The following is a 15854-nucleotide window of genomic DNA, read 5'->3' on the forward strand; positions in this document are numbered from 1 at the left end:
CTTGACTCTGATTCTCTCGCTACAAATGCTTCACAACTCAGTTTATAAAGAAATCACTCCTACCCTGTGCCTAAGTGTTCTCATCTTTATCTTTGTTTCTTTTCCCACCTGAGTGTTAATCACTCAACTTTTGAAAGAATTTCTTCTATCAACCCAATCTATCCTGTCATGATTTAAACAATTCTATCACGTTATCCCATCATCTCGGGTTCTATTCAAAATGGCTCTAAATTCTAGTGTGTTTTTGTATTTTATCACACCACATTCTGAATTGAACTTATCAATCATCCAAAGATAGTCTCAAACATTTGAGAACTTAACATGAAAAGTAGTTATTTTATTTTGTAATTACATTTATTATTTTGAGTGATTGTGTTACAATTAACAACACATTTGGCCTATATTGCTCTAAAGCTTTCCTATCCATGTACTTGTCCAAGTGTCTTTTGAAAGTTAAAATTGTCTCACTGCTACCATTTCCTCTGGCAGCTTGACTGTACCTACCTCCAATCCCTTTTGAATCTTTCTCCTCTCACCTCGTATATTTTCCCTCTAATATGAGCACATGGCAAGTTTTGGTCTGGTGGTTGGAGATGTAGATAGACATGTAGTGAATTTCATAATGGTAAATGCTCATTAAGAGCTACGTTATCATAAATTTGGGACTTCAACTCAATGCACATAGGCTTTTGAGCACGCTGTAGCACTAATGAAATTATGATAGGAAGGCAGTAAAATTGCATAAGGGGGTAGTTGTATGCAGAATGATGAGATTAATTTGCAAGAAAGACTGCAGCCTCACAGCTGCTTTGATTAACTTTGTGAAAGGCTGTCTTCGAAGATTTGAGTTGGAAGGTTGTTTTTAAAACAGTTCAAATTCTAACAAGATTTCTTCCAAAGTTTGTGAACTTCCAGTTCTCTCTCCAACTTGTTCATTGCTTTTGTTAGCTCTCTGCAGTCTTACACTAGGATCTTTGAAAAGTTGGTGGTTTGCTGTACTCTGACTAACTGCAAGTGGCAAAAGTGGAAGAAACAAGGTCACTCACAGCTGCACTACTTTCTTATGAGGAGGAGAATAAATGTAAGGCAACTTAGAAGTAACATGTGTAGAGTTCAGGATGGCCTCGTTACGAGCAGACTCACCTAGACTCCACTGATCCACCTATATGACATCTAAGTGCCATACACCTATTCCTTCTCCCCTTCCATCAACACAATCTGGTCGTAACTACAGGCTTGCACAAGTTGCTTCTCCTTGGCCATCTTGTGTCCCATGGTCGCATTAACTACAGGCAGGAGGAAAATTTAAACAGCGGAGGAAGCATTGGTCTACCTGAAGGGTGAGGTATGAGAAGATTGAGGATTTGGAGTTAAAGAACTCAGAGTTAGTTGTACATCAGAATTTATGTGGATGTGACTGATTTGATGAGTCATTAAATCGCTTACAGCACTAAATCCTGAGAATTTTGAAGTTGGCTTGAACATTTGGAAGTTGGCTTCTTATTTTTGTGGCTGACAGAACATATAATCTTTACAGCCATACATCATGAGGCAGCAATAGGGGAAAATGTTCAGAGAAGGAATTAGTTTTGATACTGATGTTGATTTATTAAATGTACACTCATACTTTGACTTGTTGGAGTTGGTCGTCATTTACAATAGTTCTCATTCTTGATTATTGATTCCTGATAATGCCCAGGAAATTATAAATGCCATCTTCCAAAAATCAAAGCACTATTTATGTCTTAGTTCATGTACATTTCCCCTGGAGGATAAGATTTGTTATTGCAGTGGGTGAAACATGACTCGGACCAATGACTGAGAAATACTTTTTTTGCTCATGTTCAGAATTTTAGCCAAATGGCAGTGTAAAATTTCAAAACCATGGTTTCATGCAAGAATAGTCTGAAACAAGGAAGGTAATTATTTATAATTATTTTGATTTTTTTGAAAACTACTTATATTAATGCTTCAGAGAAAGTCCTGAAGCACTTAAAGATATAAAGTACACCGTTTGACCTGCTGAGTTTTTCTGGCATTATGTTTTTACTTCAGTCATGGTGTTTGCAGACTTTTGTTCTTTGCTTCACTTAAATAGCAAGTTCATTTTGAAAGTGTTCTTCTTGTGGGGTGGGTGTAAACTACTGTGCATCTTATGAAAAATTTAACTTTGCATTGTTGATGAGGGAAGGGAATTAGGGTTTTGCACGTAGATATGAAATTAATTTATGAATTAATTTCAATATTATGAATATAATTTAGTTAAACAGCAATTCAGCTGATAAAGAGTGGCTCAATTTCTGCTATCTTTATCTTCCATGGCAAAGAACACTCATGCACAAAGTTTAACTTCTTCTCTGGTCATAACTTATTTTATTTAGCTATTCACTTGTCTTTGAAAGTTTGGTGTATAAACAGATTTAAAACAGCATGACAGGATGATCCCGAATCAAAGTTGTAATTAGCTATACTTAAAAGCAAACCTTAAATTTACTAATTGAATTTTTGTTTATAGTTGCTACAGTCAAATTCAAACCTGACATTTAGCCAGACACAAAATCTTCGAGAGCTCCAGCAAATGCAGGAACAGATCTGTTCCATGGTGCCTAAAGAACAACTGATACATCTTCAGGAACGGCTGAACCTTGAGGAAGTTCAAAGCCGCCAACTACAAGAGCAGCTGGACGTAAAAACTGCAGAAACCAAAATGCAGCAGGTAAACATCAATCAATAATCAAGACCAACATAGCAATTTTAAATGCTCTTTTAGAAATAAACTAGGGAATATTAAATACAAATTTTACCAGAGTTTTTTTTCTTATTGCTTGATTAGAAGATCCTAAGAGAATCATTCTTTTTTGTTAATTCACAATGGCATTGTTCCAATTTCATTTAATTCACCAATTTGTGTGGGGATTCCTGTCGTGTGTGTATAGTTGAATCAGTTCATTTAGCCAGGTATTATTGTCAGTTCTCTAAATACATTTGTAGTTTGGCAAAGCTGAAATAGCCATAAACCTTTTGTACCATAATCATTCCTCCAGAATGATTATGCAAATTGGTGTGTTGGAAAAAACTTCTTTTTACACTTTTTATTTTCCTATCAAATTAAATTCATAATATTAATCAAGTCCTCTTCTTTCAGGAAGCGTATGAGCAACTGCTAAAAAAGATGGAGGAAAGGATGCAAGATGTTGAAAATAAATTAAGAAATATAAAGTTACTACTCCAGGACAAAGTGATTCAACTAAAGGAACAAGTACGTTGTGCTTGATCTATTACTGATGTACTGTTGCTTTAATGTAGTTAGAGTTCTCATGGTTCTGCTTATAATTATAGCATGAGTCAACTTTTTTGTCAGATTCCTGCTCTGTAAACATTCTTTTATGTGACCTTTTTTTTAAAAGAAATATCCAGAGAGAAGGACAATTAAATATTCTAAATTAGCCAAACAGATGAAACCAGAAATTAATAGCAAAGGTCTCACAGTTGTTATATAGTATGCCTCTTTAACCAGAAAATAAAAGCAATGCAGTCTCTTTTATAACTTTAATTACTGTTTTCCAGCTGTCAAAGAACATTAAAGCAGATGAAATAGTAAAGGATTTGTACATTGAGAATGCTCAACTCCTCAAGGCCCTTGAAATGTCTGAGCAAAGACAGAAAACAACTGAAAAGAAAAACTACCTGCTGGAGGAAAACATTGCCGGCCTTAATAAAATTCTCAAGGATCTTTCCGCATCATCGTTGTCTTCAGCCTCAACTTGTTATTCATCTTAATGCAATCTGCAAATGAAATCACGGGAGATGCAGTGCAAAGAAGAACAAAGCTTGAAACACTAATGCACTTTATGGATTGAATATTTTGTTTAATAAGTGCTTACATTTTCCTGAACTCCAGTATTTTATGGACTATGGAAAGGAAAACAGAAAAAGCACACAATATTGACTGAATGCAGTGATCTGAAAAGTGTGGAGAAGATCAATCTCATTATTTAATGTTCAAAGGAAATTATGCATTCATTGATCATATGTAAACTGACCCACACCAAGTTTGAAAAAATATAAAACTGCTTTTTCTAACTGTGACATATGGTTGATTATATTTTGAACATTTTAGGCCAAAGACTAAATACTGTAACTGGGAGAAGAGCCAATCAAAAGCAATGGAAATATTAGCAGTTGCAATTAAAATGGGCGTCTGTAAATATGGACAACTTTTATCTTGTTTTATCCAAAGTATTAATGTTGATAATTTATATGTAAAGTATGCATTATTTTTAACTCGTACAGTTTGTAAACAAGAATATAAATGTGCTACAATGAAAAGGCTAATGTATCCTTGGAGGGAAAAAGTATGTATTCATATTTAAAATTAATTGTATATTTAAAAAAGCTGTCAGTATTAATATTTCAATGTCTGGAAAATCCATTAACATGCAAAATTACAAGGGGTGTCATATTACCTAGTATTTAATTTTGTACAAAATAAACATAATTATATACAGAAAATAATCTTTCCTTCATGCTGACTGGAATAATGCAGATAGCTTGTAAATTAGAAATGGAAATTTAATCCATTATCTAAAAATCCAGAAGATGATCATGCATGATTAAAAATCTCACCCGATTGAACCAGTAATTATTCCCTTGAAATCAATATTTGTTATAATTTATAGAAGGCAAGCATATCTCAATGGCACCAACAGAGTTGAATCTATTGTAATATGGTTATTTAATTTAATAAACAAAAGTGTTGGAAAAACTCAGTGAGTCATGTGTTGATGAAGGACTGAAGCCTGAAACATTATGTATTTTTGCCACATAAAGTTTCTCCAGCACTTTTGTATATTAAACTGCAATCAACGTGTCTGTAAACTTTCTTGTTTAACTTGAATCTATGTAGATCCACTTTTAAATTGCCTTTTTTTTGTGGGGAAATTATGTATGTTTTTAAAAAATATAGATTCTTGTTCTATAAGACGTGTAATAAATTTACAAAAGTGATTGATGATAATAATAGGAACCAGTGGTAAAAATGGCCAATCAGTGTAAACTAATGCATCTATTCATACTCCTGGGGAAGCAGTCATAATTGAATATTGAGATTTGCAATCCATTCAGTAGCCTCAGGTGAGGAGATGTGAACAAGTCCAATGGTGTCTCAAGTGAATTTCTCAGGGCAGGTTTGGAAATCGATAGTTACTAGAGAGTCTGACTAGGATGGGTGATGTCACACTGTATTCCTCAGTGGAGGAGATGACCACACCTTCTCTGGATTTGTCTTGGAAAATTAAGGCCTGGACATTTTTGCTTGAATCATTTATTGGATAGCAGTTGGGGTATGAGGTTGGGTGCATAGTTAAGTTACTTTGTATGTGTGGGCGCTTATTGATTGCTGTATACTGTGTCTCTTTAAGAAAGACATTTTCCCTGCAGAAGTCATTTAGTTTAGTGTGGGTAGCATAGGGAGCCTCCTGGTCTCAGAAGCCCAGAGATGATGTCACGACTTCCTGGGGATGAATATCTACTACTTCTCTGACATTGGTCTTGAGTTAACTTGAGCAGCAGTTGGGTAGACAAGCAGTATGTAACATGTTGGCTGTGGTACATGCCAGTGTTCATGAGATTTTCTCTAGTCTTTTGTGCTTCTTTGCTTCAATATTTTATTTAGGAGGCATTGCTGTTATGTCTGCATATGGTCAAGCCAGAAGCCAAGCTATCTTGTGTTAAACCATGACTGAGAGCACCCCTAGAGCTGAATATGAAGTTTTTCTGTGTCTGTCAAACTGTCCAGATAGAAGCTGAAATAACAATTTCTTAGCAAATTTGATTGAACTTACCTGTACTTTCTCAAGAGAAACAGGCTAGCTTAGAGAAATCTAATTTGCTGGAGGATAGAGCTATGGCTATTTCCTCGCAGCAGTCAGGTAAATCTCCTGGACCAGATGGATTTCCTGCAGAATTTTATAAATCCTTCTCTCAACAGCTTGTACCTCACTTTTCTTTGGTATTGACTGATTTGTTTAAAAAAGATAAATTGCCTTTATCGATGCTTATTGTTAAAAAAGGAAAGAGCCAACAAAATGTACTTCTTTTATACACCTATATAATTACTTAATGTTGGTAGGAAGTTTATATCAAAGATTTTAGCAGAGGTTAGAAAAAAATTACCAACTATTACTCAAATCGGACTGATTTTATTAAAAATCATTGTTATATTTTGATTACTGAATATTCTATATATGCCTTCTCCTCCATCAATTCAATGTGTTCTTTCATTAGATGCTGAAAAGATGTTTAATTGAGTTGAATGGAAGGATGTATTTGCTGTATTGGGTAAATTTAATTTTGGCCCAGGTGTTATTAAATGGGGGGGAGTGGGTGCGGGGAGCATGGCGTGATGGTGTGAGTTGGAGTTATTAATTAGTTCTATCAGACCAATCCAAGGTGATACAAGCTGCAGGAAAAGACACAACAAGAAATTTAAGACCCTGAGAACAAGCAAGTGAATAGGAATATTGAAGCCGCTGTCTACACCGACAAATGAATTTTTTTTTACATTAAAATTTATATAGTGATTGTTCTCACTGGGTGGGGGGGGCGGGGAGCAGAGGTTTTCCTTCTCCTTCCTAACCATTATGTGCCATCTTGTGGCGAGGGCCACTTCCTGTATAATATGGGGCGGGGGGGGAGGGTAGTACTGGCCTATTTTTGGCAGTAACTTTCGGGGAGTTTACTAATTTTTTCTTCTCTCTTTTCTTGGACTGAGATGTCAAGTGTGATTGATATTCTTAAGATGCTGGAGGTCCAAGATAAGAGGCAAAAGGAGTTTGGAATTTTTTTGGAAGTAGAGAAAAGGCTGTTAGTAGGGTATTAAATTTTGTAAGTTTTAATGTAATAGGCCTTAATAATATAATTAATCTTGTATGAAAAAAATGAAAGTTGATAATTGCTTTTTTGCAAGAGACTCGTTTAACAGAGAAGGGACATCAGAAATTAAAAAGAGATTGGGTAGGTCAAGGGGTAGCTTCAAGATTTAACACAAAAGGTGGTTATGGATCCTGCAGGGAGATTTGATACATTGTCAAATTTATTCTGAAATGTGGACATTTAAGAGTATCTATGCACCAAATGTGGATGACCAAGGATTTATTCAGGATACTTTTATGTTTTTAGCTTATGAGAAAGTTTTGATAGGAGGAGATTTTAATTGCTGTCTTGATCCAGTTTTGGATAATTCAGCAAGATCCGTTACAAGTGCAAAAGCAACAAAGATGAGTTTGAGTTTGTTGAGAGACTTGAATTTGAAAGATATTTGGTGATGATTAAATCTGAAGAAAGGGATTATTTTTATTCATAAAGGCATAATTATTATTCAAGAATAGATTTATTTTTAATATCAGCAGAGTTGCAAGGAAGAATTATGCATGTAGAGTATAAGGCTAGAATTTTATCTGATCATTCATTACTTCTGATGACATGTTTGGTTCCTGAGAAAGCAGGCAACTGGTTATAGGTGGAGATTTAATTCTACATTGTTGAAGAGGGTGGGTTTTTGTGACTTCATAAGGAAACAAATTCAAGATTGTTTAGAAATAAATTCTAATTCAGTGGATAATATGCTTTGAAGGCATATTTGAGAGATCAGATAATGTTACATAGCGAAAATTAAGAAAGATTATATGAAGGGTTTATCAGTGAAAAAAGGAAATATTTGGAGAAAGATTTACAAAGAAAGGCTTCTGATGAGAGAAGGAAGAAATTAATAACAAAAACACTTAATTACAACATAATTCAGACTTACAGACAGAAAAATTAATTGAGAGAACCAAAAAAAAGCTTTATGAATTAGGCAAAATTGTTCGTAAAGTTCTTGCTTGGCAGTTGAAAACAGAACAAGCTCCTAGTACAATTAATGCTATGAAAAGGAAATCCAAGATGATTATAAGTAATCATCTTTGAATTCCTTTTCATAGCATTACTTGTATTAGAAACTCAAGAAATCAATGATTTATTTAAAGATTTTTAAAATTTATATAGGTCTGAGTTTAGTTATGATGAGACTAAAATTGAGATTTTTTTTATTATCTCAAATAAGTTAACCTAGTTTGAATTATTGGGATCAAAGAGATTTAGATGCTCCCTTTATGGCAAGAGAAGTTAGTGAGGCATTGAGTTCATTGCATATTAGTAAGTCGCTGGGGGAGGATGGTTTTCTGTCTGAAATTTTTTTTTTAATTTAAGGACCTTTTAATACCCTCTTTTTTGGAGGTGTTAAATCAAGTGGCGGAATCTCATTCTCTACCAGAATCTTTTTCAACTGCAGTTATACCAAATCAAGATAGAGATCCATTAAAACCAGCATTTACCAACCAATGTCATTATTGAATGCAGATTATAAAATTATTGCTAAATTTTACCAAATATATTAGCTAAATATTTACCAGATTTAATTCATATGGATCAAACAGGGATTTTGTTAAATCATGACAAATTGCTTAAAATGTTGCTAGATGGATTAGCTTTATTCATTTAGCTCAGAAACGGGATGGCTTAAGAGTGGCAGTATCTTTAGATGTAAAGAAGGCCTTTGATAGGCTAGAATGGGATTTTTAAAAAATTTAAGGTATTGGAAAAGTTTGGCTTTGAATCGACATTAATAAATTGGATTAAAACTTTATATAAAAATCCATCTGTAAAAGTGGTGACTATAGGACAAATTTATAGTTCTTTCTAATTAACTAGATCAAGTAGATAAGGTTATCCTTTATCACCAGCTCTGTTTATTTTGGCAATAGAGCCTTTAGCGAACTTAATAAGACAAGATTCTAAGATTAATGGTATAAAGGTCAATCAAGAAAAATATAAAATAAATTTGCTGATGATGTTTTAGTTTACCTGACAGGCCCTGTGAATTCTTTGTGTAAATTACATACAAAATTGGAAGAATAAGGTGAAGTATCTGGATATAAGATTAATTGGGACAAAAGTGAAAAAGTATGTCTTCAATGTAGAAAGGCCACTCAATTTAGGTGGCCAGATGCTGGAGTTAAATATGTAGGTTTTTGGGTCAATTATGATTTGAATAATTATATAAACTAAATTATTTACCATTACTTAATTAAAGTATTGAGGATATGAATAAGTAGAATATCTTAACCTATAACTTTAGTTGGTGGAGTCAATTGTATTAAGATGAATAATTTCCCTAGAGTTCAATATCTTTTTCAGTTGATCCCCATCTCAATTCTTCAAAAATTTTCAAGGATTTGAAAACTAGTGTTAGAACGTTTTTATGGAAAGTGAAAATGGTGAGGGTTTCTTTGGGAAAAATTGAATTGGGAGGTTCACAACTTCCCCACTTTAAGAACTATTATAAGGCTGCCCAGTTTAGATTTATTAATATATTATATGGTGTAAATAAAATCCCTGCTTGGGTTAATATATAGGAGAAATTAATATACAGAATTTTATTTATAAATGGAATTCAAAATTGTTGGTGGTAAGTAGAGATACACCTGTTTGAAACATCTGATTGAATTATGGAATAAAATCAAATATGAAATATGTGTGAGGGTTTTAATTTCAGGAAAAATGCCTTTATGTCAAAATAGACATTCTATTTTCTATGAATAATCAATTTTTGAGGACTTGGATGTCGATGGGTATTGAGAGGATAGATGATTCTTTTGAAACTGGAAGATTTATAACATTTGAATGAATAAAAGATAAATTTAATGTGCCAAATAATACTTGCATTTCCTATTATCAAAATAAAGCATTTTTTACTGAGTTTGACATTACCTAGTGTAAGGTAAAACATCATGAGATGGGAATGTGTAGGGAGTTACCCTGTACAGGGCAGTAACAAGAAGGGGAGGTGTCCTTGTACTCCTGTTAGGTAAAACATCATGAGATGGGAATGTACAGGGCTGTAACAAGATGTAAATGCATCCTTGTACTTACAAGATAAGAGAGACATTGATGGATTGAGAGGCAGGAAGCTAGCAGGGAAAGGATAGCAACAGTTTTAGTCATTGGACAAGTAATGATATGATGATGTTCTAAGCATGTATCCAAGGGTATAAAAATCACCATTTTGCTGATAACGGCAGAATGCATTCTCCGACTAACATGTTTAGTCGCAAGTGTTACAATCCGGTAATAAAGAACAAAGAACCCTGATTTCGACTCAGCCTGGTGTTTGTCTCACTCATTCATGAACAAAGCAGACCTAACACTAGCCAGAGTGAATTGGAATTATTGATTTGTGATAGTAATGTAAATAAATTTTATCTCTGTAATGTATAATTTATTTCAAAAGAAAGCCCCTAAAATAGGGGTGCATAATTTGAGATTAAGATGGGAAGTGGATTTAAATAGATGAAAAAGACTGAATGCAATTATAGAGATAATATGACAAAAATGATTAAAATTAAATATAGGTTAGTTCAATATAATTTTTTGCATCAGCTATGTTAGACTCCTGAATTAAAAAAAAAAAATAAATTTGTACTTTAGATGTGGACAAGTGATTAGATTGTCTTTGCATTCTATTTGCAAGTGACCTAAAGTTAAAAATTTTTGGTTGGAAATATTTTGGAATGAATAACGGGGGTTAAATTCCCACAGGATCTGATGCTATTATTGTTGGGTAATATTAGGGTTCTAAGACTTCAATTGAAACTAACAATATATTAAATTTAATTTGTACAAATTGCTTTAGCAGTTTCTAGAAAGTGAATTGCAATAACTTGGAAATCGGACACAGACTTGGAGATGGAGAGATGGCTTGTGGAACTTCATATCAGCATTCCATTTGAGAAGATTACTTAGAGTCTATGAAATAAATATCAGGTATTTTGGAAAATATGATGCCCATATTTGCAAAATATGGGTATGAATGTTTAATATACTCTCTGAAGACACCATCTCTTGATAACCTCCAGTATTAAAACATTTTATGATATAAATAGTTTATTTCCTTGACATTCTCCAGTCCTTTTTAATTTTTTTCTATTGGGGGGGGGGGTTTGGGTGGAGGAGGGGTGGATTTTCTATACCCCGTATAATATTTGAAAGTTCTTTATTGAATGAAATGTGTTTACTGTTGTGGTTTTAAACATTGTTAAATATTCAAAAAAGGATTTTATTAAATTATTATATTCAAGCCCCAAAGTGTTGGTCCATTCTAATTTACTGCAATCAGCGATGTTTAATCTCAATAGGGGAACACGACAGGGTTGTCCTTTGCTTTTTGATATAGTATTGGAACCATTAGCGGTTGCTCTTCGACAGTGTAGAGAATTTAATGGGATAATTGGAGGAAGAATTGAACATAAAGTATCACTTTCTGTGGATAATTTATTGCTCTTAATTTCAAATCCTGAAATTTCTATATGAAGCATATTAATCATTTTTGATAAATTCAGTCAGTTCTCAGGTTACGTTAAATTAATATGAGTGAACTTTTACCCTCAAAAGGTGCTTTTGAATGCTATTCCAATTTTCCATTTAAAATAGTGAAAAGACATTTTCAATATTTAGGAATTACAATTATGAATAATTATAAAAACTTATTGAAAGAGAATTTCTGGGTATTGTTTGATAGGATTAAACATTCATTATCAGGTTGGTCTCCCTTATCTATTACAATAATGGGACATATTAATTCAATTAAAATTAATATTTTACCTAAAAAAATTTTCCAAGAGTTACCAATTTTTATCCCAAATATTTTCAGCTCGCTGGATTGGCTATTTCTACATCAAGGGCAAAAACCACGTATAAACAAAACCTTCCTATAAAAGATCATATTAAATGAAGGATAATCATTCCCAGATTGTAGATTGTACTATTGGGTGATCAACATACGTAATTTTCTTTGTTATTACACTTGGATAAATCAGTGAATTGCCCTTCCTGGGTAGAAATGGAATTACAGTTTACTAAAAAAAACTATGTTGCAAACCATTTTCCTTTTCCAAATTAACAAATAATCCATTGATGAGAAACAGATTGAGAATTTGTGAGAATTTGTTTAGGAAATTTTTTGGAATTAATGGGTTTTCACTGGCTTGTTCTGTTGTAGATAACCATCTTTTTCAACCTTTGTTGAATGCAGGTTTCAAGGAATGGCATAGAAAAGATATTCAAAGTTTCAAGGATTTTTTATTTGAATTAATGTTGCTTCTTTTGAACAATTATCAACCAAATTTAATCTTTCTAATAGGCATTTTTTTAAGATATTTACAAATTAGGCATTTTGTTCAGTCCAAGATTTCAGATTTTCTGTGAGTATCTAATACTAAGACTCTTGAGCTGTTTTTAATATACATTTTTATTTTCATGCTGGATTAATAGCATCTATTTATAATAATTTACTGGACTTAAATCCAGTCCCAATGGCTGGGATCAAAAAAGATTGGGAAAGAAACTTGAACAAAACATTCTCAGATGAAGATTGGTCTCTGCTCTCAGCTTGATTAATGATTCCCCATTTTGTGTAAGACATTGCTTATTACAATTTAAGGTGGTGCACAGAACACATATGACAGAACTTAAATTATCCTGTTTCTATGCAAATATTGGTCCTTTTTGTGAGAAATGTAAAATTTTTGAAGCTTCTCTGATTCGTATGTTTTGGGAATGCCCAAAATCAACAATTTTCACAATTAACATGGAACCTTGTCTGTTAATTGCCCTGTTTGGTTTTTCTCATGACTCAGATGAACCTTTATAGGCATCTTAGGAAAATGTCTTAGCTTTTACTACATTGATAGCCAGATGAGCTATTTTTATTGAAAGGGAAAGGAGATTCATCCCCTACTCATATGCAGTGGCTGCATGATGTAATGTCCAATTAAGTTTAGAGAAAATTAGATACAGGTACACTATCCGGAACCCTTGGGAGACAGTGTGTTCTGAATTTTGGATTTTAACGAATTTCAGAACAAAATCCAGCTACCCCAGATTTAAGCCCACCCGAATTGTGCTGCTGTATCCACCCCCTTACAGTCGCACTGGCGTCTCTCTCCTCCCCGCCCACCCGAGTCGCACTGGCATCTCTCCCCCCCGCCCACCTGAGTTGCACTGGCATCTCTCCCCCCCGCCCACCTGAGTCGCACTGGCATCTCTCCCCCCCCCCCCGCCCACCTGAGTCACACTGGCATCTCTCCCCCCCGCCCACCTGAGTCGCACTGGCATCTCTCCCCCCCGCCCACCTGAGTCGCACTGCTTTCTCTCCCCCCCACCCGCCCAAGTTGCATTGCCGTCTCTCCCCTCTTGCCCATCCGAGTGGCACTGTGGTCTCTCCCCCCACCCTTCTAAGTCATGCTGGCACCTCTCTCCTCCCCCCTGCTTGCCCAAGTCGTGCTGCTATCTCTCTGTCTCAGCACCAAGAAAAAAATGCTGGATTTTTGGAGCTTTCCGGATTTTAGATGTCCGGATAAAGGATTGTGTACCTCTATAATAAAGATTAGAAAGTTTCAATTTATGAAATGATGGGGCCCTTTCTTAGAATTATTTTTATAATTGGAAGATTCAATAATTATTATACATTCCAGTAATTCTTTATCTATTCTCCAGGGGTCTCCAGTGATTCCACGTTGTTACTGATTTCTCTTCAATGAAAAAAAGGTAACCTTGATTAGAGGGAGGGAATAGATTAGTCCATTAGTTTTTTGCTTTATTTTTTTTTCTTTTAATCTTTATTTTACCATAATAAACGGGTCTGACATGGTTACATACATTATGTTTATTACTAGATTGAGTTATTATAAGAAACTATTAATATAGTTATGCGTATTTTCTTATTTATCCATTATTTCGTTCTCTATGTATTTACTTATATGCAATTGATTCATGATGTAATTGTCATTTATTATGTTTGCTTATATATTAAACAATGAAAATATTTTAAAAGAAAGAAAGAAGTAAAACAAAAACCTGCAGATACTGTAGTTGATGTAAAAACACAATGCTGGAGAAACTCAACAGGTCAAAGATAAAATTGCATAACCAATATTTTGGACTCAAGCCCTTTAAGGTATGGAAATTGTTGGCAGGTATCTGAATAAAAGGGTATGGGAGGGGAAAAGCTTGGTAACAAAGGCAGGAGGTAATAGGTGGAGAAAGGAGGGAGGGCATAGCAGCAAGCAAGGGGAGGAGGGATGGCTAGGTGAATAGAGACAGAAGGGGGTGGAGAGATGATGGGGGAAGGTAAGGAAGGGGGGGTAGGGAAGCAGATTAGCAGAAACCAGAAAAATCAATATTAATGTCATCCAACTGGAGAATGCCAGATGGAAAATCAGATGTTGCTCTTCCAATTTATGGGTGGTCTTATTTGGATAGTATGAGGTCATTAACAGACATGATTATGGGAATGTGGTGCAGAATTGAAATGGTTGGCCACTGGGAGGTCTCTATCATTGGGGTGGACAGAGTGAAGGTGCTCAGCAATGTGATGTCCCAGTCTCTCCGATGTAGAGAAGGCCACAAAGGGAGCACCAGATGCAGTAAATCAATCCTGTAGATACACAAAAGAAGTGTTGCTTCATTTGAAAAGCCTATTTGGGATCCAGACTGTGGTGAGGAAGGAGATGTGGATGTAAGAGTGGCACCTCCTGTGACTACAGGCAAAAGTGTGAGTGAGGTGATTGGTGGGGAGGGAAGAGTGCATGAAGGAGTCACAGAGGGAATGGTCCCTATGAAAGGCAGAGAAGGGAAGAGAAGAGAAGATAATGTCTGGTTGTGGGATCATTTTGCAAGAACCAGAAATTCTGGAGGATAATGTGTTGGATGCGGAGGCTGTTGGGGTGGTAGGTGAGGACAAGGGGAATCTTATGTTTTTTTGTTGCATCTGGGGGCCAAGGCAGATGAGTGGGAAATGGAGGAAATGCAGGTAAAGGCTGATGATGGTGGAGGGGAAGCCACATTTGTGGAAGGCAGACATTTCAGAAGATCTGGTCAGAAAGACCTCTTGGAAACAGATTTAGCAGAAACATTGAGAGGAAAAGAAGTCTGAGTGCTGACATGGATCTATTCCAGTTTGCCTATTGCAGCAACAGATCGACAGTGGAGGCCATCTCACTGGCCCTACAGAAAGCCCTAGAATATCTGGACAACAAAGATGGAAACATCAGGATGCTCTTTATCAACTATAGTTCAACATTTAACACCATCATCCCCTCAAAACTGATCAGCAAACTCCAAGATTTGGGAGTCAACTCCCCACTGTGTAATTGGATCCTGGATTTCCTCACCTCCAGACCACAATCAGTGACGAATAGTAAGATCTTCTCCTCCACAATCTCCATTAGTACCAGAGCACCACAGTGCTGTGTTCTTAGCCCCCTGCTCTACTTATTTAACACCTGGCTGAATACAACTCAGCCAGGGACTCATTTAAGGACTCTTACTGTGTACTTTGATTTTCTTTTGTTCTCCCTGTATTGCACAGTAAGTTTGTTTACATTTGTTACCTGTTTACATGCTCACACTGTGGACAGTTAATTTTTTTGCACTACCAATTAGTGATTATTCAGCCGTGCCCATAGGAAAAAGGAATCTCAGGGTTGTATATCATGTATATATGCACTCTAGCAATAAATCTGAAATCTAAAAAAACATTGATTAATAGTGATTAAATTGATTTTAAAATTTTCAAAATACAAATGAAAGCTTGTCTAGGCAAAATGCACAAACATTATTCAGTCAGCAGGTGGCACTCATAGAGCAGAAATTACAGATCTGAAAGTTGAACATAAAAAGGCCAAAACATGGAAACACCATAATAATGTGATACAATTGCATCCCCAAAGGGTGCCGAATAGACCAACAGATGCTAATTA

At 35.0% G+C, this 15854-nt stretch overlaps 1 protein-coding gene across 10 annotated transcripts in view; it reads left to right on the top strand.

Annotated features, from left to right (window-relative positions):
- Positions 1-6369, top strand: part of nin (ninein (GSK3B interacting protein)) — a 165940-nt gene extending 159571 nt beyond the window's left edge. For all 10 annotated transcript variants that reach the window (XM_069917054.1, XM_069917056.1, XM_069917055.1 and 7 more), the window contains 3 exons: positions 2516-2716; positions 3146-3259; positions 3568-6369. In XM_069917054.1, the coding sequence (XP_069773155.1) occupies positions 2516-2716; positions 3146-3259; positions 3568-3780 (528 nt within the window). In that variant the 3' untranslated portion in view covers positions 3781-6369. The remainder of the gene's footprint in view (positions 1-2515; positions 2717-3145; positions 3260-3567) is intronic.
- The last annotated feature ends 9485 nt before the right edge of the window (positions 6370-15854 follow it).

This window comes from Narcine bancroftii, chromosome 2 (genome assembly GCF_036971445.1).
Source record: "Narcine bancroftii isolate sNarBan1 chromosome 2, sNarBan1.hap1, whole genome shotgun sequence".
Lineage (NCBI taxonomy): Eukaryota > Metazoa > Chordata > Chondrichthyes > Torpediniformes > Narcinidae > Narcine > Narcine bancroftii.